The 25,310-nt window shown below is 46.8% G+C and overlaps 1 protein-coding gene across 1 annotated transcript in view; it reads right to left on the minus strand.

Annotated features, from left to right (window-relative positions):
• Positions 1–25,310, minus strand: part of LOC115059889 (glutamate receptor ionotropic, delta-1-like) — a 251,243-nt gene that overhangs the window by 90,526 nt on the left and 135,407 nt on the right. Inside the window, exon 3 of the mRNA XM_029527635.1 lies at positions 1,955–2,239. Coding sequence (XP_029383495.1) covers positions 1,955–2,239 — 285 coding nt within the window. The remainder of the gene's footprint in view (positions 1–1,954; positions 2,240–25,310) is intronic.

Below are 25,310 nucleotides of genomic sequence, written 5' to 3' on the forward strand. Positions count from 1 at the left end.
GAGTCACAGCACGAAATAGAAGAACGAGTTCCCTCTGTCCGCTGATTGATTTCAGCTTCGGGCCTGAATTGATCCGCAGCAGTGTTTGAGCCTGAATTCTGCTCCATCAAGAACTCTTCGTATGAATTTGTGTCAAACTGAGCTAAAAATATCAGACTGGACTTCGACCAAAACCAACAATGTTACGATAAAACTCCCAAGCTGACATCAGCAGAACAAGTCCTGGGGTTCGAACCCACAACCTTCACTGTGCCACGGTGGCTCAGAAACATCACTTCTCCACCGTTCCGCCAACAACAGAAAAGCAAGAATAAAAATCAAAACATCACTGTAAATTCTAATCACTAAACTATTACAGCAGAGTGAAACAAACCGGTCTGAACCTCGCTGCCGTCATGGTGGAATCACACAACGTTAACATCTCCGCCACAGCAGACGCACAAAATGTTCACTTTCCTCTTAAAACTACTAAAACACTGAAATCCTCGACTAAAACAGTCAAATTATAATATCAAAAACATCACATTCAGAAAATAATGTGTTGTATACTTTAAAAATCACAAACTGGCCCAATCAAGCATCTCAAAGTCTGAATCAGTGTGAAACAGAGAAAGCAGAAATGGCCTCAGTCTGTTTTTGCTGTTACTTTTAATCGACAGAAAAAAAAAACGCAAACTGACGGTTTGTTTCACGTCAGGACTTTAATATTTAAGACAAATTGATTTGAATAACATAAACTTCAGGGAGGACTCTAACCGCGTCTCCTCCAGCTCTGAAATCTTTCACTTGAATTATTTTAGATTTTAGTTTTTGTGTTTGACTTTCCTTCCCTAAACATGACGGGATCCGTTCTTGGTCTTCAAAAAAATAACTGAGTGGTCTGAACTGTGGCGCTCTGTGTGATGGCTGGCTGCGGTTGGTGGTGGACACCCCCCCCCCCCCCCCCCCCCCCCCCCCATCAGTCCGTCAGAGAGGAAGAGTCATCAGTGAGATGTGCCGCCACTGATGTCGACATGATGCACACAAAGGTAAAGGAGGAGCGGACCTGAAACTTTGCCCTGAACATGAGGTCAACCCCCCCCGCCCTGCAGAACTGGAGCTACATCAGATATAAAAGAGGAAACAAATATCCCTGAGAGTGTTCTGATTGTCAAAGTCATTCAAATCTGAAGCCGACTCAGCTTCGGTGACTGGGCATTAATGGATTCAGTCCCAGCATGTGGTCCTGCTCACTGAGCTGCTGGTTGGTTATTAAAGGATTCAGATCCTGGCCTGCAGCTACTGATGCACTTACTCTAAATCAGTCTAGATAAGGGTATCTGAAAGGCTAAATGCCTGCATCTGTTTATATCCTTATATTGTAATTGCCACCATCCCGTATCGATCGGGCTCAAAAATCCATCGAGCCTAATGTGATTTCATTAAGATACAATCCTGGTGAGCCGGTCCAAACAAATACAGCAGAGAGGAGAGTCGATCTCTGAAGTTCTGCTGCAACATCCGGTCATGCAAACCTTGTCTAAGACCAGGAGACACTGACAAACATCCAGGCAGCTCTCTGATGCTTTTCAATCTTCTGTCTACAAGGTAAGAGGAAACCATTTGACTAAAACACGGAGCAGCTGTTTCCACCAGAGACAGAAGCTCCATCAGGTCTGACCACCGGAAAGCAGAAGGCAGCTGGTTGAGGCAGGAGGGGGGAGGAACCGTGTTGTACGACAAGATGTTAAAGACACATCAATGATGAAGACAGAGTTCAGATGACGTGTGCGGTGTTGACACTCTCAGAGGTGTGAAAGAAAACGAAGGAGAAAAAGACTAAATCTGTGAAGCAGATCGAAATCAGGTCGAAGCATCAAAACACCCTGATCTGTGTTTTCTGTGCAGTAAAAATGTTCCAGCTAAAAAAACAAACAAAGCAGCAGCTGAGGTTCAGAGTCGCTCGATCACCTACCGTACTCGATGTCGTAGAACACAATGAACTTCTGCCAGCGCAGCTCCTCCACCAGCGTCAGCATGACGTCGTTGAGGCGGACCGGCGGCCGGGCGGCCAGCGTGTAGTGCTGCCCGCCGGGACTCGGGTTGAACTGGCAGGCGGTCCTCGGCGACCCCTCGCTGTTCCTCTGGATGTACAGGTGTGGGATGTGCATGGCGTCCGTCAGGGACTGCAGAGCGCTGGCCGACGCGCAGCCGGTAGACGTCACCAACGCCAAGATGCCCTGATTCATGAGCTCACAGGCTGGGGGGGGAGAGAGGGGGCAACAGATGAACTAACAGTGCAATTACACAAAACATCATCACACATGGATTTATTCTCAGCAGCTTTCATGATCTTATTTATGACCCCCCCCAGCAGGAGTCCCGCTCTAATGTTAACGCTGCGCCGTCATTAATCTGCTGAACCGTCTGACAGAACACACCACAGCCTGACCCACTTAGACCTGAACCACTGGACCGGCCACAGGTCCAGGACGCTACGGCTAAGCTAAAGGTCAGAGTTCATCTGGCCTCACCGGGGCTGACTGACAGGTTCACCTGAACACTACTGCACGTGCTCATGTCGGCGTTGACTATTGGGCCTCTCTGGCAGCAGCAGTCATGTTTTTACGGCCCGATTAAAGCTCTGCCCTCCAAGTGTGACTTTACCGTTTCCCTGTTAATTCCCTCAGCACAGCAGACCTTCGCTTTCCAAACCGGCTCTTTAACCTTTGCTGATAATTTAGTATATCTAAGCTTTTTCCCTGCTCTCCTCCATCTTCCTCCTCCGGTGGCCCTCTGAGCTGTGCAGAGAATACGAGCTGAGCTGAAGTGTCTCTGATTACGACACCAGATCTGGTCTGAGATAGGGCCGGCTCCTCAGGGACTCTGAGCAGCTCTCCTAAATCTACTGCCATCTTCCAGCACCTCTAAGCTGCCTCACAGATTGGCTGTTCCAAAATGTCCTGGACTCTTCACCTCCAGCTGTAACATCCAATCACAAATCTTTGGTGTTTTCAATCTCGCACCTTGCCCCGTGTTCAGGAGCATCGCTCTTGAAAAAGCAAAGTCACAAAGAAGAAGTAGTCAAACTTCTTCTCTATTCTTTTTGCCTGCTCACACTCTGAATCAGCTTTATTTCCATTTTCTTTGTTCCATGAAAGCCGCCTGACATCCAACACCCAAACTGCTCCTGCCCTACAATTACCCAAAGTGTTGCCTCGAACGTCGGACGTCACTGCACTCACTTACAGTCTCAGACCACGGCCTCAGTACTAACAGTAATAATAATAATAATAAAAAATAATAAACTTTATTGAGCACTTCAGTAAAGTGCTGCACAAAAGACAACAACTCCAAAACCAACACATCATAAAATAACCTAGTTTGTGCTAAAGTCATAAGGAAATAGAACAAATAAAACCAGTTACGAAGCACTCCATAAACCAACCAATAAAAGCTGGAGAGCTTTCAGGAGCTTCTGTTGACCTGATTTCCCCGAGCAGCTTGTTTCACAGCTCCGGGGCTCAAGTCACCTCCGACTTTCAGCCGTACACAAGAAATAAAAGGCCTCAGGCCTCGGAGCCGAGGTGTCGTGGTGGCTCGTGAGCTCAGAGAGACAGCGAGGCCACGATGAGCCGTCAGTCCAATCTAAAGCCGCCTGAAAACAGGAGAACTCCACTGGATGTCAGAGGCGGATCGTTTAAAGCAGAGTGTGAATTGTTTAAACAGAAACATTTCAAAGGAAGGAAGCTGGCGGTGTGAGCTCCACCGGCCCGAAGCCTGACGGAGCCGTCAGCTGTTCGGCTCTGAAGTCGTCCCTCCACAGGCTCAGTGCTGAGGCGGCTCTGGGCTCACTGATAATCCTTCTCTCTGGGCTCGCTCTTCCTTTTTGAAGCAGCGACATCAAACCCCGTTTGGGGTGGAGTGATTCGAGGAAGGGGGCCAAACTGCAAACGCCACAGTTTCACTTTGTCTGAGAGCAAATAATGAAACTCATTTTAATGTTTGCTCGGTCGCTGCGTCCTGTTCTTAAAAAGTGAACTTCTAGAAGCCGCCGTCAGCAGAAAATAAACAATTCACAACTATTTTTTAGTTCAAACACATAAAATGACCTTCATGTTCTCTGTCTCTACTTTACAGCTACAGAGCAGGTCCATTAAGGCCGGAGTCCTGGTGCCACAGCAGGTCGAGCTCAGGCATAAATACATTTCAAATTGAGTAAACATGAATCACGGCTGAGCTGGAAACCAATGAAACAGCCAAAATGTTCGCAGACACATTCATTAAGGATGGCTCCACGTCCTGGCTGGACAAGTGGAGTCTTGGAAGAATGAAGTTTCCAGCCAAATATATTTCTAGAACATGATGGTCCTGATGGCTCCACCTTAAACTGCAGGATCAGCTCTTTCTGACAGCCCGATCTGAAGTTAGTTCAGATCTGGATCAGTCATGTTCAATCAGATATTTAGAGCTGATTTTTCATCATTACTGAGCAGAACCCCCGATCACATAAAGATAGAAACTTCAGATCAGCTCTAGAACGAGCCAAACACATGAGAGGAACTTTCTGTGTTCAGCTCGAAGATCAAACTGTGATTAAAGAGCTGGATGTTTGTTTCTGTTCGATTTTCAATGTTAGATAAACAAAGATGTTCATAAAGAATTGAATTAAACTGCTCGGTTTATTTATTAAAACTTGTGTCTTGATCAAATTGACAGTTTGCTGAAATGATGTTTCATCTTAAAGTGAGAAATGTTAGCATAGCTGCTAACCTGCTAAAAGGCCACTGGGAACTCAGGCCGCCAGGGGCCGCCGTACCTTCACCGAAACGTTGGCACATAAAAGTCATATTAAAAGCAGGCGTGTGAAGATGGCAAACCCATTTGGCCATTTCAGTTTTAGAGTTGTTCATTCAGAGCCACCGTCTATTCTTTACTGCTAATTAAAACAGAATGTGTTTTATCTGCTTCTGTATTGGCTGTTAAAAGTAAAGCCAATTAACTGTTGTCAAAATCAACGCAGGAGATTGAGAATTTAAATGTCTTGTTACGAGCGTCGACTCGTCGCCGTGAAGCCACACACAGATCCTGCTCTGCTCCTCCAGCCGGCCACCGTTAAGCCTCTCATCTCTGGTTAGAGCCCGACTTTCTCAGCAGGAGAATATCTGTCCAGATTTAAAGGTCAAGAGATACTCCAAAGGGCAGCAGGCATGTTACGACTGAGCTCCCACCAGGGGGAATGTTAAAGGAACACATTTATGCAGAGGCAGAGGAGCATGAAGCAGAATCAGGTAGACTTCCAGGAAAATATGGGAAAAAAACCAGAGTGTGCGGCGGAGCAGCTGGCTGGTCGCAGCGACGCTGCCTCTTAATGTTTGATGAGCCAATTTTGGCTGCACTCGGGCTGAATGTCTCAGAGCCGAGAACAAACGGAGGACAGAGCCGCTGAGCAGCTCATCAACAGTCAGCCGTCCTCTAAGTGTGTAAAATCTGTCTTTGTTAAGGAAACAGCCTCGTCAGCATCCGGCCGCTTTTGGAAAGAGATGACAGCGCAATAACTCCACCAACAAAATTTTGAATTTCTTAAATTAATGAGACCAAATGTGGCTCATGTGAAAGTGGCGATAATGAACTTGTACTGAAACATTTAGAGTGTAATCTTGTATTAAATTAGTTAACATTCCCCCCTTTTTTTTTGCTTAAATTCCAGCAGATAGGACGGAGGATCCGCCCGGCTGGGTCAGCTGGGTAAAAATAAATCACTGCTGATGGGAGTCAGAGTGCCAGCCTCACATCAGGGTCTGCTGGGAAACAACGGATGAGGGAGGCGATATCTTCAGTCAGCAAAAAAAGAAAAAGCTGCGTCACATATTCTGCCGATTCGTCGGGGAAGGAGGAAGAAGGGGAAGCTAATTTTACCTTCTTTCTTTCAAACAGGCCACAAGAAAGTTTGACTTCACTGGTTTTCCACCTAAAAACCTGGACGCACACCGTTGGACCTTTAAGGTCCATCTTCAGACCACCTGCAGGAACTGAACCGGACAGCTCTGGGTCTGGTCTTCATTTAAACACAGATCCATCATGTCACCTCATCATTTTGTTGATGTCTCTCCTCATGACAGGAACAATCACATTTTAATGAGCACCGGCGTAGCTGGGACTAAAACTCACAGTCAGTTTGGCGCCGAAATCACCGAGGACCAATTAGCATTAAAATACTAGAATGGGGCTAATAGCTTTGGAGGCCGTAGCTGTTGGGAGAAGTCGCTGAAATGACTCGGGCTGCGACATGACTCACTCGCTCTGTGAGTCCACAGTGAGTCACGGTTTCATCTGTGCTAAATGAAGCCTGCACAATATTTAGCAGAGGCGACTCCCTGTGCATCCTAATGACACTTACAGAGTGACTCCGGGCAGACGGCAGGAGAGAGAAGCCATTAGAGCTGCAACAAGACAAAGATCCTCCTTCATGGTGTGATCTTTATCAATATCTTGCCTCCAAATTAGCTCCCAGAAACAAAGCAGATCCATCTTTGCTTTGAGCAGCGGCCTCTGCGATGACGCAGTGCAGACTGAACGCATTAGATGGATGGATGACGTCACATTCAGGGGTGATCATTGGGTAAGCAGATGGTTTCCAGGAGTGAGCGGCCGCCCTGAGTACAGTCTGATGAGGTGGTTATGCAAACCTGAAAAACAAACGAGCAGCATGCGCTTCTCCTGCACTTTAATCATATTTAAAAAGCTAAAGTCAATTAGTTAATGAAGCGGTTTATTCTGCTAGGATGTTCAGAAATAAACACAAAGGAGGAGTTTAGAAAAATCACAGGAATAATGACCACCGGGGGCGTGGCTACTTTCCGATTGACAGGCTGCACTGCCCAACCAGGAGAGAGCACAGAGCAGATCAGATCCACCCTCTCAACCAAAATGGCTGAACTGAAGGCTCACAAACGGACGGGCGGCTGCAGGAAACGGGCTGCACCGTTCTGGTTTTCATCATTTGGCTAAAGCAGCATGAACACAAGCTGTGTTCCATTTCTTTTTATTAGCGGGACACAATGTCACCACCTGTGTTGCTTTGATTGTTTGTTTGTCAAGAGGATTATGAAGTCCTGAACCGATTAGTGCTGAACTTGTTGGAGGGGCGGCTCGTGGAACTGGACCCAGGACCCCATGAAATTTAGAGGCTGATCCAAATCATTAAGCCTGAATTAGATTCGCTGTTTGTTTGACTGGACTCAGCACATTTTATAGGTTTTTCATTACTGCAGGATTTCAGCAGATCAAACCCAGCTTTGAAGGCCCCCCCCCCCCCCATCGGGACCAAATGATTATGAGCCATGATCCCATCTCATACTGTTTATTAACACTTTGGATCCAAAGCTTGAACCGGATTAGGACCAAGCTGTAGCAAATTCTTCCCTCGCCATCCTCCTGCCGAGGCCGGAGCCATCCGGTCCAGTCCTCCAATAAACAGACAGCAGCCCCCCCCAGCCCCCCCCATCAGATCTGGGTTTACTGCTCTGGCCTCAGATACTCACTGACCCTGGTTTGTGACGGCGCGCACGGTGGTATCAGATCAGTCTTCACGGCACCTGGTGCGACGAATCAGGACGGCGGCGTGATTGTTTCTAAGTTACTGCAGCACAATAAGAAGGGGAAATGAGAGTCAGTCATGTGTCACGGCGAGGTGCAGATAATCGATAGGTGGAGGAAACAGATAGCCGAAGTGGCATAACAGCACAAAGGAATTAGTGCGAAGGCGGCAACTCGGTGGAACGAGACAAAGCAGGTCCTCACAGGATCAACCCACCAGATCTCCATTTGAAAGAGGGTTCGTTCTACGGCTGACCAAACACAGGCCAACGCTCCTTCTACGTTAAACCTGTCGAAGTGGAGCTGAAGGAAGTTTCCTCAAGTCGACTCCAAACCTGAGTCACAATCTGTTTATAGAGAAAGTTGTGATTTCCATCTGCTCTGGGCTCACAGGGAGGAGCTGTTGATGTTCCTGCAGCCACCGAGCTTTTACCGAGGTGATTCATCACACAGTTCACATATCGATGTGGCCGACATGTCAGGACCCGAAGAGGAGCTCCAGGTCAGAACGCCATCATTCTCGTTTCACCCGCCGTCCCTCTGTCTGACTGTCTGTCTGACTGTCTGTCTGACTGTCTGTGTCTCCGTCTGTCTCCGTCTGTGTCTCTGTGTCTGTCTGTCTCCGTCTCTGTGTCCCTCTGTCTGACTGTCTGTCTGACTGTCTGTGTCTCTGTCTGTCTCCATATCTCTGTCTGACTGTCTGTCTGACTGTCTGTGTCTCCGTCTGTCTCCATATCTCTGTCTGACTGTCTGTGTCTCCGTCTCTGTGTCCCTCTGTCTGACTGTCTGTCTGTGTCTCCGTCTCTGTGTCCCTCTGTCTGACTGTCTGTCTGTGTCTCCGTCTGTCTCTGTCTCTCTCTGTCTGTCTCTCTGTCTGTTTGTCTGTCTCCATATCTCTCTGTCTGTCTCCATATCTCTCTGTCTGTCTGTCTGTCTCTCTGTCTCTCTCTCTGTCTGTCTGTCTGTCTCCATATCTCTGTATGTCTGTCTCTCTCTCTGTCTGTCTCTGTGTCTCTCTGTCTGTCTGTTTGTCTGTCTCCATATCGCTCTCTGTCTGTCTCTGTGTCTGTCTGTCTGTCTGTCTCCATATCTCTGTCTGTCTGTCTCTCTGTCTGTCTCCATATCTCTGTATGTCTGTCTCTGTGTCTCTCTGTCTGTCTGTCTGTCTGTCTGAGTCGCCGTCTGTCTCCGTCTCTGTGTCTCTCTGTCTGTCTGTCTGTCTGTCTCCATATCTCTGTATGTCTGTCTCTGTGTCTCTCTGTCTGTCTCCATCTGTCTGTCTGCCCCCCCTCGTGTCTTCTGTGTCTTCTGCTTTGATTCCTGGTGTGTTTCTTTTCATCCTCCTGTGTTTCATCATGCTCTGAAGTTAAACTCTCGATCAGCTCCTCCTTCATCTCCATATCTCCCATCGACCATCCTTCCGTCTTCCCTCCTCCTCCGTCCTCTGAAGTCGATGTGTCCGCTTCCTTTCTTTCATCTGGATACTTTTGGCGAAAGCGTTATTCGAAGTACAAGCTGGTGGACATGTAGGATTGGCGGTGGCGGCGGCTCCAGAGGGAATTGAACCGTCAGCTGTGGCAGCAGCAGCAAACCTTGATTAGCATCAATTAAAGGAAATATGAGGCACAAAGTCCTGAAACTGACTACAACTCGTGCTTCACAATCCAATTTATCCACAGAAAAATATAAACTAGAATCATTCTGTTAATTTAACTCAGATATTGATATTTTATGTTTTTTCATCAGTCAAGTAAAATGTTCATTCTTTCAACATGGATTTTATTCTTTGTTAATTTAGTTAACTTTTCTTCTTCTCATTAAAAAATGTAAATGTTATTTCAGCGGCTGCTTCTCTCACATCACAACTACACCCAATATAAATAACTTGACATTTAGAAAATTGAAATGAAAAAGAAGTTTAGCATTTAGCAGAATTAAAAAGTGAACTTTTTGAAGCGGCTGGCTGGATGTTGGAATAAACCAACAGTTTGGTGGTGTCAGAAATGACGGATGGTTCAGATACAGAAGACTGCCGGCATTTTATGGCTCAGTGTGTAAAATGTGAAACATTTGTAGTAAAATTGAGCTGTAATATTTTAACCAAGAGGGAAATACCAGGCGATAAAGGTTTGTCTTGTCCCTTTAACGGCCCCCCCCCCCCCCCCGACCCCACTGTGTGGAACATGGTTCCCTCCGCCCTCAGAGCTCATTTTTCACCTCGGGCTGATCAGGTCTTAATTTCTCTCATGCTTAATTAAACTATCTATCTCCATGGATCTGTAGCCCCATTACCCATAACACCCCACACCACCACAACACCCCCCCCCCCCCCAATGTCTCTGTTAATAAGGGGATGAAATGAATGACCTGCAGGGATAATGATGCTGCAGACCCAGACTTTATCATGGCTGACAATCCCCAGACCTGAGCCTGAAACCCTGCGGACCCCTGAGTGTGTTTACATGTGTGTTCTTCTCTCCTGTTTTTTAATTGAATTCATTATTTATCTCTTTCTACAGATTTCTGCTGACTGTTGGACTCTCTCACTGCTAACAGGTCCATTTCAGCCCAGCCCAGATGCTGACTTGGACCTTGTTGTAGCTGAAGTCGTCCCCCTTTTAAAAACTCAAACTAATAACGCCAACGTCTCTCTGTCTCCTCATTTCCCATCTTTTTTTCTACAGTTGGATATTAAATAATGAGAAATATTGAAAATGTTGCGAACTGTTTTATACATTTCTGCATCTTTGCAGAGAAGCAGACTCCAACTGCCTCCATAAAAAATGGTCCTTTCAACAGAAAACAATCACCCAAAGTGTGCAGATGTACGTTTCTCCCTCTAATATTCAGCAGCAACTCCTCCCTGTTGAAGAAATGAACCGTGCAGCAGAGATATAAAGCGTCTCTGGTTATCAGCAGCATCGGTCCAAGTCTCAGTGGAGAAAGACACAACTAGATGAAATGTTGCCGTTGTGATCCGTAATGAGTTTCAGGCCTGGACGGAGTTGTTGTGCAGCAACATAAACAAAAGCTCCGTCAGTATTGAACTTTAATCTTGTCTCATTACGTCTCTTCTCAATTTACATGTACTCTGGATGTTTCCAGGGAGCGCTGACGTCTGAGCGGCCGACGGCGTGCCGTGAACGAGGGGGTCTGTTTTCTCCTGCAGAGCAAAGAGCCCAGATAATTAAACCTGGACGGGCTGACTGAGGAATATGTGCTGTTCATTAGTGTGAGAAGGAGCTGATTCAGACAGATCGCACAACCGTCTGTACCGGTTTTATCATGTGCTCGCACAATGTGTGTGTCTGTGTGTGTCGCTGTAGTTGCTGTTAGAAGGACACTCCACGCTGCCAATTATAAGAAATTCAAAACAACGACCATTAAAGAAAGAACAGGAAGCAGAGCTGAAGAGAGCAGCGACAGATCAGATGCTACTTCCAACACAACAAACTCTCATTGAAAGACAACCTGTTTGTGTTCATGTTGTGTTTGGATCATAGACTTTCTATAAACACGGATACAGACACAATCAGCCCATCAAGCATCAAGATGAAAAACAGGCACCAGGTGTGGAAAAATCAGAAACCTCAGACGTCGCGAAGGTCTGCAGATGTCTCGTCATGAACAGAGAGGGCCCAAAGCGGTAACATTCACTCACTGTCAGCGTGACGGCTCATCTGTGTGATTGACAGCTGGGTGGAGGGCGGGACTCAACAACGAAACGCCTGTCGTCAGGTGAAATACAGCAGGCGCATCCCAGCCAAGGAGCAGCTGGTACAAGTTCGGCTCCACGGTGCATTCAGGGAGCCGCGGAAATCAAAGAGCTGGACATTTGTCTGTGCAGCGGGTTCAGTGGGCCGCTCCACCCTCCGACCCCCAAACACAGCGAAGAAGAAGTTAATTAGAGCGCCGGCTTGATGCCCAAAGCTGCTCCGTCCCACAGGTGAGGACACGTTAAACATCCGCCTGACAGCCTTAATGTCTTTTCCTGAACATTAAGCTAAACAGCATGGAGCAGTAAATGTGCAGGAGTCCATGGGTGTGTGTGTGTGTGTGTGTGTGTGAGGTAATGATGTATTAGGGAGAGCAGCACCGTCTCCGAGCATCATTCATTACAGCGGGACAGCTGAGGGACGGAGACATCCGTCAGAAACACGACGACAGACGTTGATCCTTGATGGACCGACATCAACAGGAAGTCTGAGGATAAAGCCGGAGCCGCCGTTTGTGATGCTTTGTGGGCGGGACCAGCTGCTGACACAAAGCCAGACCGGCTCAGTCCAACTTGGTGGTCTATGATAAAAAACTGGACAGGAAATGTTGACAGGAGCCGTTAAATGAGATGAATCAGACGAACGGGGACCAGAAAGCAGAGCTGCTTCCAGAAAGATCCAGTCAGAAGGGACATCTTTATCCTGAAGCCCTCTGATCCGGCTCAGTGTTTAGGAGTTAGGATCAGGATCAGGAAGGTCTCTGAGGATTAAACCTCTGGACTATCTAAAGCCGCCTCACATGAAGGTCATTCAACTCGAACTTGGATCTACACTCAGGATTTGTTTTTAACGGCGGCGGAGGAATCATTCGTCAGTGACGCCAAACTGACGGCTCAGATCGCTGCTCGAAGTGGAGTGCTGAGTTTCCAGGGAGATGTTTTTCTCTGAGGTAACTTCACAGCAGATGGCTCCTACGATGAGTCAAACTCTTGACTTGTTTATCCCCCCAAAACGCAGCCACCAACAGCTCTCAAAAACAAGCAATTTGCAGATTTGGTCAGGCTTAAAATATTCAAACAGACGCAGCCTGGCTCTGTGTTTAACAACCAGCGGCTGCTTGTTGCTTGTGTCCACACAGGAAAATGAAATGGCTCCGACTGTAATTGTGGATCTTGGCTTTTGTTTGGCCGGAGCTCTTGGAATCCATCTGCCTGCTGGATTATGGCTGTGTGCTGCCAACAAACAGCAGCCTCACAACGTTTGTCTCACTTGAACTGTGCAGACGTCCTTCATGGCAACTGCCCGTTGTGTGTCGCGCCACGGCCTGAAGGGGCGGGGACTTTTGACCAGACTGCTGCTGCCATGTTGGCGGCAAACCGCAGTGATGTCATCCGTTGGTTTGTATTTCCTCTAAATCATTTTTGAAAAATGAACATCATGTTGTATTGAAGATGTTTACTGAGCGAATAAATCTGGGAGATGGAGGGACCTTTTCCCATAAACTTCAACGGTGGCAGCTCTAGCGGCACAGTTATGAGGTAAAGGTCATCTGAGGTTGGCTTGTTTGGATGCAGAGCAGCAGCAGGAAACTCTGGAGGGGCGAGGAGGAATGAATGGCCTGAGGGACAGATAAATTGAACGCTGCCATTCACATCGAGGAGGATGGGAGGTGGTGATGGAAATGATTTTTGTGATAACAAATTCAAAGTATTCACTTGAGGCGACAGCTTTAAGCCTCTCTCGCTGCGTTCGGCTCGTTCCCGCCACCCTGAATGAGTAACGAGGGCTTAAAGAGATCGTGGACGTTCACTAAGGCACGATATCGATTCAGTTAGCATTTAACTACCTTGAAGGATGAGACTGTATTTCATTTGCATTCATCAGAAGCTACTGATGCATCATAAGTCTGTCAGAGTCAGCCATTTCATGATGTCCAGTTAAATCTTCAGCTGTTTATTTTGTGTAATAAAAATTAAAAAGTGATATTAGCTTGGCGTCATCGCAGCCCTGAAACAGACCTGGAATAAAACAAGAGTCCAGTAAAATCTTCCTGTTCTTATGACTCGTTTGTTTTGTGTAATGAAAATGAAGAAAAGCGATATCTGATGTGATGAAAATAGAGTCCTGGATGACTCGAGCTGAAAAATGAAGAGAAATGAATTTGGCTGGTGGAAGCCGTTCTTGGCAGGTGGACCAAGAAGGTCATTTTGGAGCCACCGACGGCCGTTTAACACACTCTGATCTGCTAATTCTGACGAACGAGCTGCGAAACGCTTCATCACTAACCACAACGGCAGCTCCAGCACGTTTGGCTGAGACACAGAGCCGAGCAGACACAACCCAACAATAAGCCAACCCCCCAGGTTCACCCTGAGGGGGCCTGCAGCAAGAGTGAGAAACATCTCCTCCTCTCTCAACTCCCCCGAGGAGCCCCGCGCCTCCTGTCAGCTTTCACCAGCAGCTAACACGAAGGTCAGAGGTCGGCGCCTCCTCCCAGGAAGGGGGGCAGCATCTGAGGGGGGAACAAGGCCAGAGGAGAGCCTGCACATCAAGGACACCCCCGTGTGACCATGACAGGCGAGGAAAGGACAAAGGAAAGGAAGTGAAGGAGCATGCAGGGAAGAAAAGGAGGAAAGGAAAGGACACAAGTAGACGTCAAAGGGGAACGACAGGAAGGGGGGAGGGACCAAAGGAGAGGAGATGAGGAGATGAGGAGAGGAGATGAGGACGTGTGAAGCTCTCAGAGGACCTCCGTCTTTGAACGGAGGAGCAGCGTCATTACCATGAAGCTCCATCCATTATTGATAAGAGCCAACATCAAAGGTGTGTGAGGACATCCAGCTCTGTCCTTCGTCCTCCACTTCTGTCCTCCGTCCTCTGTCCTCCACTTCTGTCCTACGTCCTCCACTTCCATCCTCCGTCCTCCGTCCTCCACTTCCATCCTCTGTCCTCCGTCCTCCACTTCTGTCCTCCGTCCTCCACTTCTGTCCTCCGGCCTCCACTTCTGTCCTCCGTCCTCCACTTCTGTCCTCCGTCCTCTGTCCTCCACTTCTGTCCTTCGTCCTCCACTTCTGTCCTCCGTCCTCTGTCCTCCACTTCTGTCCTACGTCCTCCACTTCCATCCTCCGTCCTCCACTTCTGTCCTCCGTCCTCCACTTCCATCCTCCGTCCTCCACTTCCATCCTCCATCCTCTGTCCTCCACTTCTGTCCTCCGTCCTCCACTTCCATCCTCCGTCCTCCACTTCCATCCTCTGTCCTCTGTCCTCCACTTCCATCCTCCGTCCTTCGTCCTCCACTTCCATCCTCCGTCCTCCGTCCTCCACTTCCATCCTCTGTCCTCTGTCCTCCACTTCCATCCTCCGTCCTCCACTTCCATCCTCTGTCCTCTGTCCTCCACTTCCATCCTCTGTCCTTCGTCCTCCACTTCCATCCTCTGTCCTCTGTCCTCCACTTCCCTCCTCCATCCCCAGCTGCTCCCCTGGCTCGTCTCTTCTCCACACCATCAGCTGAAGGACGGAGGAATCCAGCTAATGGTCAGATCAGATCAACACGAGGAACAGAAGCATGTTGGGCAGAAGTTCGGTCCCGTTTTTCTGATGTATCGAGGTAAAATGAATAAACGAGCAGCACTGTCAGGGTTTGGGTTCCAGAGAAACTTTGGAGAAGTTGGAGTTCCATATTTGTCTTATTTTATTTTTACATCGTTTTATTGCTGCCCGTCTGGGATTCAAACACTTTTCTGTGTTTGTTACTGCGAGTCAGATTATTAAGACCTCCAACTGATCCAGGTGAAGCTGCAGCAGCTCAGAAGAGATTGAAGATTTCAAACCCTTGTCATCTTCACTGTCTCCTAGTTCCCTTGTCTCCTCGTGGCCTCAATGAGGAGCCGCTGTGTGTTTATCCTCAGCGAGGCGTTCAAGTGCCTCTAATGTGATACCAAAAGGTTAAGTGGTGAAACTGCTCCCCGATCAGAGCGAATTCTATCTGGTGTTATCACTGCGTGCATGAAGTTAATGTGAAAATGTCCCCGTAATAAAAGGTAACCACAGTAAAAGATGCTTTAAAATGACGCCTTCTGTAAGGTTGTGCCATTTCCAGCAAACTGACATTTAACAGTCGCCAACATGCTGAAGCCAAGGACAGGTTTCTGTAACACTCCGACAAAGGACACGTCCACCGATGCTTGTAGACGCAACAGAAACGACACTGACATACAAATGGAGCTCAAACAGAACATTACATGTAATGACTCCTATAAGAATATTAATGTTTGGGGGGTTTAGTGCTGGAAGTAAAGTCAAGGTCAGCATCAATCAGCTGCTGCAGACGGAGCGGACTGAAGTGTAGCTGCCTCAGCTCTGACAGGAAGGGCAAACAGCAGAGCTCAAGGACAGCAAGAGGCCATCACCGGCTCTAAAAGTGAACTGATGCAAATATGAAGACGCATTTATATTTGTTAAACTATTCATGACAGAGGAAAAAACAAATACATAAAATGAATATCTTCCCCGTCAGGACCGAAGCAGGGCCAAGAGAGAAGACGGATAATATCAGACTGAAACAGACCGGACCGGCCGAAGTCACGTCATCTGGCTGAAATACTGATCAGACTGGGAACAAAACCAGACAAAAACAGAAGAAACTAGAAGCGTTAAAACATGAGTGACTGCTGGACCTGACGTGTTAATGAGGTGAAAATTAAGTCTCAACAAATTTAAAATAAACTGGATACTTCAGTGTCTTCAGATGAGGCTGAATGTTTTCATGTTGATGAATAAACATTTTAACTGAGTTTGGAGGAAAAAGGTCTTATAAAGTGACACCATGACTGACTTCTGCAGTGAGTTTCCATTTTCAGTTCACTTCACAGTTCGTCATCAGTTTCTCCAGGTGAGAACAACATCTCCTCTTTACAGCCAGTGGAGGTCCAGGCCCAGGCCCAGGTCCAGGCTCAGGTCCAGGTCCAGGTCCAGGTCCAGGCCCAGGTCCAGGCCCAGGTCCAGGCCCAGGTCCAGGCCCAGGCCCAGGCCGGTCCCAGGCTCAGGCTCAGGCCCAGGCCCAGGCCCAGGCCCAGGCCCAGGCCGGTCCCAGGCTCAGGCCCAGGCCGGTCCCAGGCTCAGGCCCAGGCCCAGGCCCAGGTCCAGGCCCAGGCCCAGGTCATTGGTTGTCATTATGTTGTAATCTCACAAATTCACATTTACAAGCTAACAAACAGCAAAGGGACATATAGGAGAGGGACTACATGGATTCAAGTGTGTTGTTGTTTTGTGTGTGTGTGTGTGTGTGTGTGTGTGTGTGTGTGTGTGTGTGTGTGTGTGACGCTGGACATACAGTGTCCTCATATGACTGTGATGATTATCTGTCTGCACTCGTATATCCTTCACAGACGACTTGTCAGAGACAGAGACAGACTGTGTCAGTGCTGATGTAAAGACACAACCTATCTCCATACAATCAACACACACACACACACACACAGATTCAAGCACTTGGTCGTGTAATTCAAAGCAACAAGCAGCTGCAGTCGCTGCAGGAAGGAAGGAGAAAATAACGTGAAGGACGAACAGACACCGGCGGTGACAGCTGTAATAAATTCTCCTGCAGCCATTTTTCTCTGTTGTTTGTGTCTCGGCGACTCATCCGCTCCGATCGATACTTCGCTCCCACCAACTTAAATTTCAGCCCAGATTGGGACTAACGACAGTTTGGGGAGGAAACAGAGCTGAAGTCGTTCGGACAACAGAAAACTTTGACACCGATGAAGAGTCTAACCCTAACCCGAACTTTCAAGAGACAAATCTGCCAAAAAGGTCATTGTGTCTTTATTTTCTCCTATTTTCAAACTTTAAGACACAAAAGTGTGTAAGAGACCAACAGTAAATATCTATCTGTAAATCTGTGTCACATCACACACACACACACACACACACACACTGCCATCAGGCTGTGAGGTGCTGGCTGACGTCTCAGACGACCAGAATGAGATCTGAGCAGCTCTCGTGGCTTCCCGCCTCATTTCCATCCATTACTGAAGGACGAGGCCCAGAGAAGCTCATTTGGTTCCATCAGAGGCCGGAGCGCCTCTCCTGACGGAGTGAGGGGATGAAGGTCAGCAGGATGCTCCTAAGAACGCAGCCGAAGGGACTGCAGGCTGAAAAAGTTCCTCAGTCAGTGAATGAGTGGGTGAACGACTGATGATGGTGACCTAACGAAAGCACGAGTCAACAAACAGACAAACAAGAAAAGGCTGAAGTGTGAGAGTCACTTCAGAGGGCGATGAAGGGAATCCGAAGATGTTTATCACATGTGATCTCAGCTGCAGAGGAGGGAAAATGAAAAAGGTATGTTTGTGTTTGTTCTGCTGGAAACAGTGACCCGTCCCATTAACACGCGCACACACACACACACACACACACACACGACAAAGAAAGCTTTGGCAGCTAATAAATGTCAGATTCTGTTGAGAGGAATAATTGTAGCTGCTCTCCTTCCAGGGACGGAAAGAAAAATGAAAAGCCGCCATCAACTCCCGGCGGCTGCTGTGATGTGAAACGGTTCAGGAGAAATGTCACGGTCAGAGCTTTGTTTCTGAAAATGACACGTGAGACACACAAACATTGGAGGACGAGCAGCTTCATCGGAGGAAACTGTGAGTGGAGAGTTCAAGTGCAAAGCAGCGCAGAGGACACACAAAGCCACTTCCTCCTGACTCCACACAGACACACAAACAGGGATGTGTTAGGAGGTGACAAGTTGAAGTCCAGCTCCACGGCAGACTGACGGATCTGAGCAGGAAGAAGGACTTTGTTCACTCTGGCTTCAGCTAATAGCTAACACCAAACAAACACAAACTTTTCACTCTGCACCTCTTCAGATTTCACACATCGGTCCCTAATCAGCAGCAGAGCATTCAGCTGAACAGCTGAAAGTTAACCTGGTCATAATGTAGAGCAGGCTAATTTAATCCGACCTGATCAGGACGAGGACGTTTTTAATGCAGCCGTCACCATCAGGCCACTGGGACGCTCTCTCTGTCCCCCCAGTAGATCACATGGCCTCTCTCCTGGCGGTTGTTGATAACCGCCTGACATTTGATTTTAATCTGCGGGTGACGAAGTCCAGACGCTGCTGTTCTCTCTTTAATTTCCTCTGTTTCTACTCCAGCTCTCTGTCTTTCACTCTGTCATCTGATCGTTGTTTATTCTACCTTTTAAAGCAGGGGGTGACGTCACAGCCACCTACAGTGCCTCCTTCAGGGACTGGTTATTCTGGTTTACAGTGCTTTTACCCAGAAGATAAATTTGTTTTTCTTTTTTTCTTTTTTGTCTTTCAGTCCTTTTTTAGTGACTTTTTTTAAGGTTGACCATAAAGTCACAAAAAAGCAGAAAAACCTTAAATCTGCTCTAAAAGGGTTAAAGTTGTTTTTGGAACCAACAGACTGAATTCTTTTTTTTACAGAAAGCCTGTCGACACTTTTTCTCATTATCTTTCCCTCCTCCATTAATTCATGCTTTTCTCCGAAGCTCATTCTTTACCACGCCTCCTCCTCTCCAGCTCTGTTTCTACCTCGCTCGCCCTCTGCACTTTCTCCCAGATCAGTGTTTTTAATGAGCGAGCTCTCTCTCTCTAAACGAACATCCACCCTGCTGAATCGTGGTCTGAGGCAAAGCCTTAAATAAGCTTTCACTGAGGATGAACTCATTTTCACCAAACACACACAGGCAGTGCTGCTGGGGCTAATAAAATTGTTTTTGGGGCATTTTGTGTAGTGATGTTGTGTTTCTCAGGTCCAGGCAGGAAGTGTGTTGTGGTGACTGCAGTGTTTAACAGCAGTGTTTCTAAAACGGCTTTTTTTCTGCTGTGTGTGTGAATTTAAACACAAAAATGCTTTGTTGTGTATCTCTCCATCACTTCTTCATTGATTGATCTACGTACCTTCCACCTTTATCTGTCACCCTTCATCCTTTTAATAAACCGACTTTCAGCCATCTCTTCCATCTTAAAGACTTTATGATCCCTCTATCATCCATTCATCCCTTTACAGTGTTTATTATCATCATTCTATTCCTTTTAAAAGCACCGACCATTTTTCTACCTCAGCCCAGTTCTTTAAATGAAATGAACCCGTTGATCCTCTCAGACAGACTAAACTGACTTCTTCCCTCTTTGTTAATCTTCTAAACTGTCAATAAAATCCTTGTTATCTTCCATCTTAAATGAGCCCTGTATGGTGTCTTCACGTTACGCCCTCATCCCTTCAACCTCTCCATCATGTCTGTGACCTCTCAGCAAGCGAATTTAACCTCTTTTATCTTCCCCTCCAGCCTTCTGTCAGTCACTGTCACAGCCTGTTCAATCTGTCGCTCCAGAGTTCAAAGGTCAGAGAAGAGTGTTTATTTCAGGTTTTAGCAGCTAATCTCACAACATGAAAAAAAAAAAAGAGAGACAAAGGAACCAAATCATGTTCCCTGACTTCCTCCTTCCAGATTGTGTGTACATGATGAAAAAAAGTGTTCACCATCTGAAGTACTGTAATGAGCTGCTGACAACAAGGCCACCGCCGCCGCTGCCACCGCCGCCACCGCCGCGCAGGACAAGCTGATTATATAACGATGGAACCAGGCTACTGTGTAAAGCCTAAAAATAGCTGCAGCACCAAACTCCAGCTACTTCCTGAGAGAGAGGTGGATCCCTGGAAGTTCAGATCAGATATGATAGTTTGAAAATGTTCCCATCGTGGATTTAACGAATCACATCTGTGGTGGTTTTTTCACCTCTCCTTTCACCTGCTTACTTCCCCTTAGTCCTGTCTCATTCCTCTTTCTCCTATTTTTTTTATCTCCTCCCATTTCTTGCCTCTTTCTCCTCCAATATTTCTTCTTTATCTTTATCTGTCACAACAAGAAAGGAAATAAATAAACTGGCAGCAGATTTCCTCCCTGAGTTCTGACGCAGGATACTGGGATCACTGGGGAGCTCCCATTTTCTCAGCTGGGTGAGGAGTTGGATGAAAACTGTGGTCATGGCACCTAAATCTGGTGTTATTCATATAGATGAAGGCCACACACACACACACACACACACACACACATAAAAAGACCATATCTTCCACAGGAGCCATTTCAAAGGTGAATATTAAAGATTAATATCAGAGGAGAAATGTTTGAGAACATAAAACAGCGCTGACACCTCAGGAAGCACCAACCTCCGTCTCACTGCATATGCAGCTTTTATCAACCTAATTTCACATGTATGACACAAACATAAACTCTGTGGTCGTCAGTCGGCGGCGTTTATCAATCCACAAATCTGAGTCAATCAGGAACTGACAGAGGCCTCCTGAATATATCAACATGGGGGCGAACACCAGCTGAAATCTGATGCAGATGGAATCTGCCTCACACAGAATGACAATGACGGCGTGGAACAGCAAGAGTCCCACTGTCACTTTTGTTTTGACACCTAAACAATAAAATGTGTTGTTAAGTTTGAAAGAGAATACCTTTTTTTTTCTGAGGTTCAGTCTCCTTCAGACACACAAACGTAAAGTCTGAAAACAGGCCTTTCCTTTTTTCACACCAGAAACTATGCTGGAATCCCTCAGGGCACCGTCTTCAGCCCACACACCTTTAGCTCCTATTCATGTACAACTGCAAAGCTCTGCAAACACCGACCGTTGGTTCCTCTGATCTGATCTGATGACTCGTGTTGTGGAATCAGCCTTCTCCTCCTCCTGCTGCTCTTTATTTTACAGCTCATCAGTTGATAATTTAACGTTCTCCCTATTAACACATTTTCTCCATCAGATCCTCATTTCTGTTAATATTAGTCATTAAATAGCATTTAACATAAATAATTGATGGACATAGACGTTAATATTTAACTCCAATATAATGTGAATGTCATCCACCTTTATTTTTCTTTCTCTGGCTCTTCTGTCTCTATAACGTCCTGTCATAATGGCTAATGTTCGTTTTTCTGTGTGCCTTCGAGGCCTTTCAGAGCGCCCCCCCACCCAGAGCTTCTTCCAGATAAGTTTCGCTCCTGCAGGCCAAAGGAGGAGCAGCATAATTACGACTTGATCTGTTTGTTAATTTTAATGTTATTCTTAATATCCTTCCATTTGAGCGGACCATGAACCTCGGCTCCCGGTGCTTTTATCAGTCTCTGTTTGAGTCTCATTTCAGGCGACTTTTGTTCATGCAAATGTGGCAGATGTACAATTTCAGCATCAATTAAATATCTGTCTATTAACTCTGGGACGTTAGTATAATTACTGTAAAATAACAAGGCCATCAGCCTCTCTCTTCAGCTGCCTCTGAATTTTAACATGGTGATTGTGGGGCACATTAGACAAAGGTTTTACGAAGATAATTACTAACCAACAGACTATTATTCTCTAACCTTTGGCTGTGGAGACCTGAGCTTTGTGGTCACATTCAGGTTATTCTGTTTTTCTCTGTCTAATGCTCCAAATATCTGATTGTCTTTATTCTGTCAACACAACAAACTCAGAAACACACAGGACTGATCCAGTGACAGCTAGGCCTCTGATTGGCTGTGACATCACCCACCGGAGCCAATAGGAGCGTCCGATGAAGAGACGTGACTCCAGACGTCACTGTCAAAGATGGAGGATGAGAACAGACGGATAAACACACAGAAGGAGTCAGAGAGTCAGACTGATCCAGATCTGATCAGTTTAAGGAGGAAACGGGGGAACCATCAGGAGGAATAACAGCTCTGAAGGATCCTAAATTTAAGCGCTAACTCTGTTGTGTTCTCACACTTGCTGGTGTTACTGGATGGATCCTGTTGTATCAGTTTGCTGTTTCTCAGCTGCAGTGGATCCATATTTGTCTCTTCTGCTGTAAAATCTCACAACAGCCTGAAAAATAAAATGTGTAAAAGGAGTTGGAGAAAGAAAAACTGTGCTAACGTAAAACTGGGCTGTGACTCATCATTCTCTGCCTCCACGTTTTCCTCCTCCTCCCCGAGCTCAAACTGTCGCCGTCTCTATCTCCCCCTCGTTCATCTTCCAGCTCTCATCGCTTCTTTCTCATCCATTTCCCCCTCTTCATCTTCCCGCCCGCTCTCCTTCTGGGTCTCTTTCCGTCCCGATTCATTCACTCTGACCTTGAAATGAATAGTAAAGCACCTCAGACAAAACTGCAATGACGGGTAATTGAATTGAAATGTTATGGAGTTGAGTTTTGAGACACACTTCCTCACCATACCTCCTCCAGGTAACTTCCTGTTGACAAAGCGGTGCAGAGATCAGGAAGGTCCGGAGCCTTAAAGTCATAAAAAAAAAAAAAAGGCAACCTTCCACCTGCAGATTGTGAATAATGACCTCCGTTGTCTGCGGCCACTAACCCGACTTCCCACCTTTCCCAAAAGCCGCCACCATCCTCGCCAAGCCGTCGCGCCAAAGCTCAGAGCAATTACACGTGTGAAAACGATTCGGAAGCCTTCGATGAGTCAAAGCGGCGTGATGGAGGGAGAGAGGGTGAAACTTTCACACCCGGCTGCTAATGGGAGCTGCTGTCGGCAGGAAACCGTCAGAGGTGTCTGTTTGTTGTCTGAGGTGGATTTTTAGCCGAGTGTTTCCTCCCCAGAGGAAACGCACACAAGAGCCAGCGAAAATGAAAAGATGTTCTGAAGCTGCAGACGATCGCCGAGATTTAAGAGGCAAGTCCGAGAAAATCGAATCAATCAAATACTGTTGAGTTTAGTGTTTCTCCCACTGAAGTCCAAAAGAGATGAAAACTGTAGGGTTCATTTTATAACGACAACATGGCTCCCTTTGACTGGCTTCCTGTATATTTCCACTGAAATGTGAAGATTTGAAAGCGTGTCATCAGTGATGCTGCTGATGATGCTTCCAAATGCCGGACTGTTCTTCTTCCAGGGCAGCTTTGATGTGGAGCTTTCTTTTGTTATTATTATTTGGAGTGGCTCCGCTGATCAAAAGCTTCACATCCAGCAGGTTGTTCAACGACACTTGGAGTGTTTCAGCGACGCACAAAGACGTCAACAGCAACAACACAAAGCAGACACACACAAGGACCCTGTTGACAGTAGGGGTGTGTGTGTGTGTGTGTGTGTGTGTGTGTGTGAATATGCGGTGCTTTTTCTGACCTGAATCTGAACTCAGCTCCAGACTGTAAAATATAAAAAGCTGAAATCTCAGATCTGTTTCTGACACAGAGAAGAAGAACAAGAAAAGATGAGTCACGTGACCTGCAGGTGGCGCCGTCTAAATCTGACAAGGAGCTTTAAGTATTCTTTCTTCCTCAGGTGGATAACCAGCGTTTGACCCGACTATTGAACCAACAGCTATGATAACGAGGGGGCTTTGTGCTCAGTTCCCTGGAGCGTTGTGTGTTTGATGTGTGTGTTTGTCGGTCAGCAGACTCAGGACTCAACTGTGTGTGACTGTGCGCACACACATTTATTTCTGATGTGTGTGTGTAACATTTATTAATGACGTGTTTCAGATGTAACACCAACATTTCAGGCCGTTCAGGTGCAGACAGAATCTGCTGAGCCATCGATGCCCCCGAAGTCTGAAACACATTCAAGTGAGAAAAACAAAGTTAGATTTCAGATTTGTCTCCTCACTGATGTGACAGAATCATTTCTTCTTCTTTGGTGACTGATCAGCAGATCGATATTCCGATCGGTTTGGTTCCAGGTTCTTCTCGTCTGGAAATCTGGACTCTCTGACTTTCACAAATCCGCAGTGGTGTTTTATTTTTAGTGAAATCCTCGGGACGGATTAACTGCCTGGAGTTCAGCCTTCAGAAGAAGTTTGAAAAGAAAAATAGATTTCAGAGGTATTTCGGGAGCAGAGCTGGCCACTCCTAGAAAACGCCGCCCTCTTCTTCTTCTTCTTTACTCCCCCGTCAGAAGGGGGAGGGAAGGGAGCAGAGGGGGGAGGACTCAGTAAATGATTATTCACACTGCTCCACAACATTCACGTGTCCACAAACTTTTGGCCACATCATGTCTCATTTCTCTGCCTATTTTTTTTTTTTTTTTAATTCCCATCTCCTCTTTGGGTCGCTCTCTCTCTCTCTCTGTGTCTCTCGCCCACTCTCTCTCACACTGGTCCTGACTCAGCAGTGTTTCTGCAGCTAATAACACAACCGGCCAGTCAAATTAATTACTGCTGGCCCTCCAGCGCTCACACCTCCACAACAAACCACACACACAGACAATCATGCAGATTATTTCTGTCTGAGGATGCAGATCCAGCCATTTAACACCTTCAGGACGACACATAAAAGCTGCAGATGTTTCCAGCTGCAACAATCTGAGCCATCACTGGATCGTCATACGAAGCGTCCTCTGGGAAACGATTCAGGATTTTATCTTGATTATAATTTCCTCCCCTTGTTAGGTTAACTGATGTGAAGAATCTGGTGTTTTCCTGATTGTTCCAAAAATCTACCAACAGCCTGAAACGAGCACGGCGCCGTGATTTTTTACGCTGACATCAGCACAGAAGCGTCCAATTAACAGCCAGCCCTGTGAAGCAATGTTTGGCAGCACCAAAGTGTCAATCCTCGAATGAGGGCAGCGTTCAGTGGCGCCATATGCTGCAAATCCAAAGACAAATGTCCACTGATGATTCCCTTTAACTCCAGTTTCACTCAGTCCAGTTATGCATAAAGTGAACCTCAACAAACACACACACACACACACACACACAGCTCAGACTGCTGCCACAGCTGTCACATTTCGCCTCTGGCTGCATATGTCCTCATGGCTGACTGCCTCACACCAGCTGAAGGCCTCCAGGATCAGAATCCAGCAACAAGTCCACCAAGACAGGCCTGCTGGTCACTTCCCATCAGGCTCTGAGAAAAGAGCCAGTTTGTACTTCCTGGATTTTCTCCGTAATTAAACCACAGAAGGAAATCCCCCATAAACATCAGCTGGTCTGCAGAGACTTTGTGGCTCCATGATGGTTCGATCTGCTAAACTACAGTCAGCCAGAGTCTGTGGAT

Source organism: Echeneis naucrates, chromosome 19, assembly GCF_900963305.1.
Source record: "Echeneis naucrates chromosome 19, fEcheNa1.1, whole genome shotgun sequence".
NCBI lineage: Eukaryota > Metazoa > Chordata > Actinopteri > Carangiformes > Echeneidae > Echeneis > Echeneis naucrates.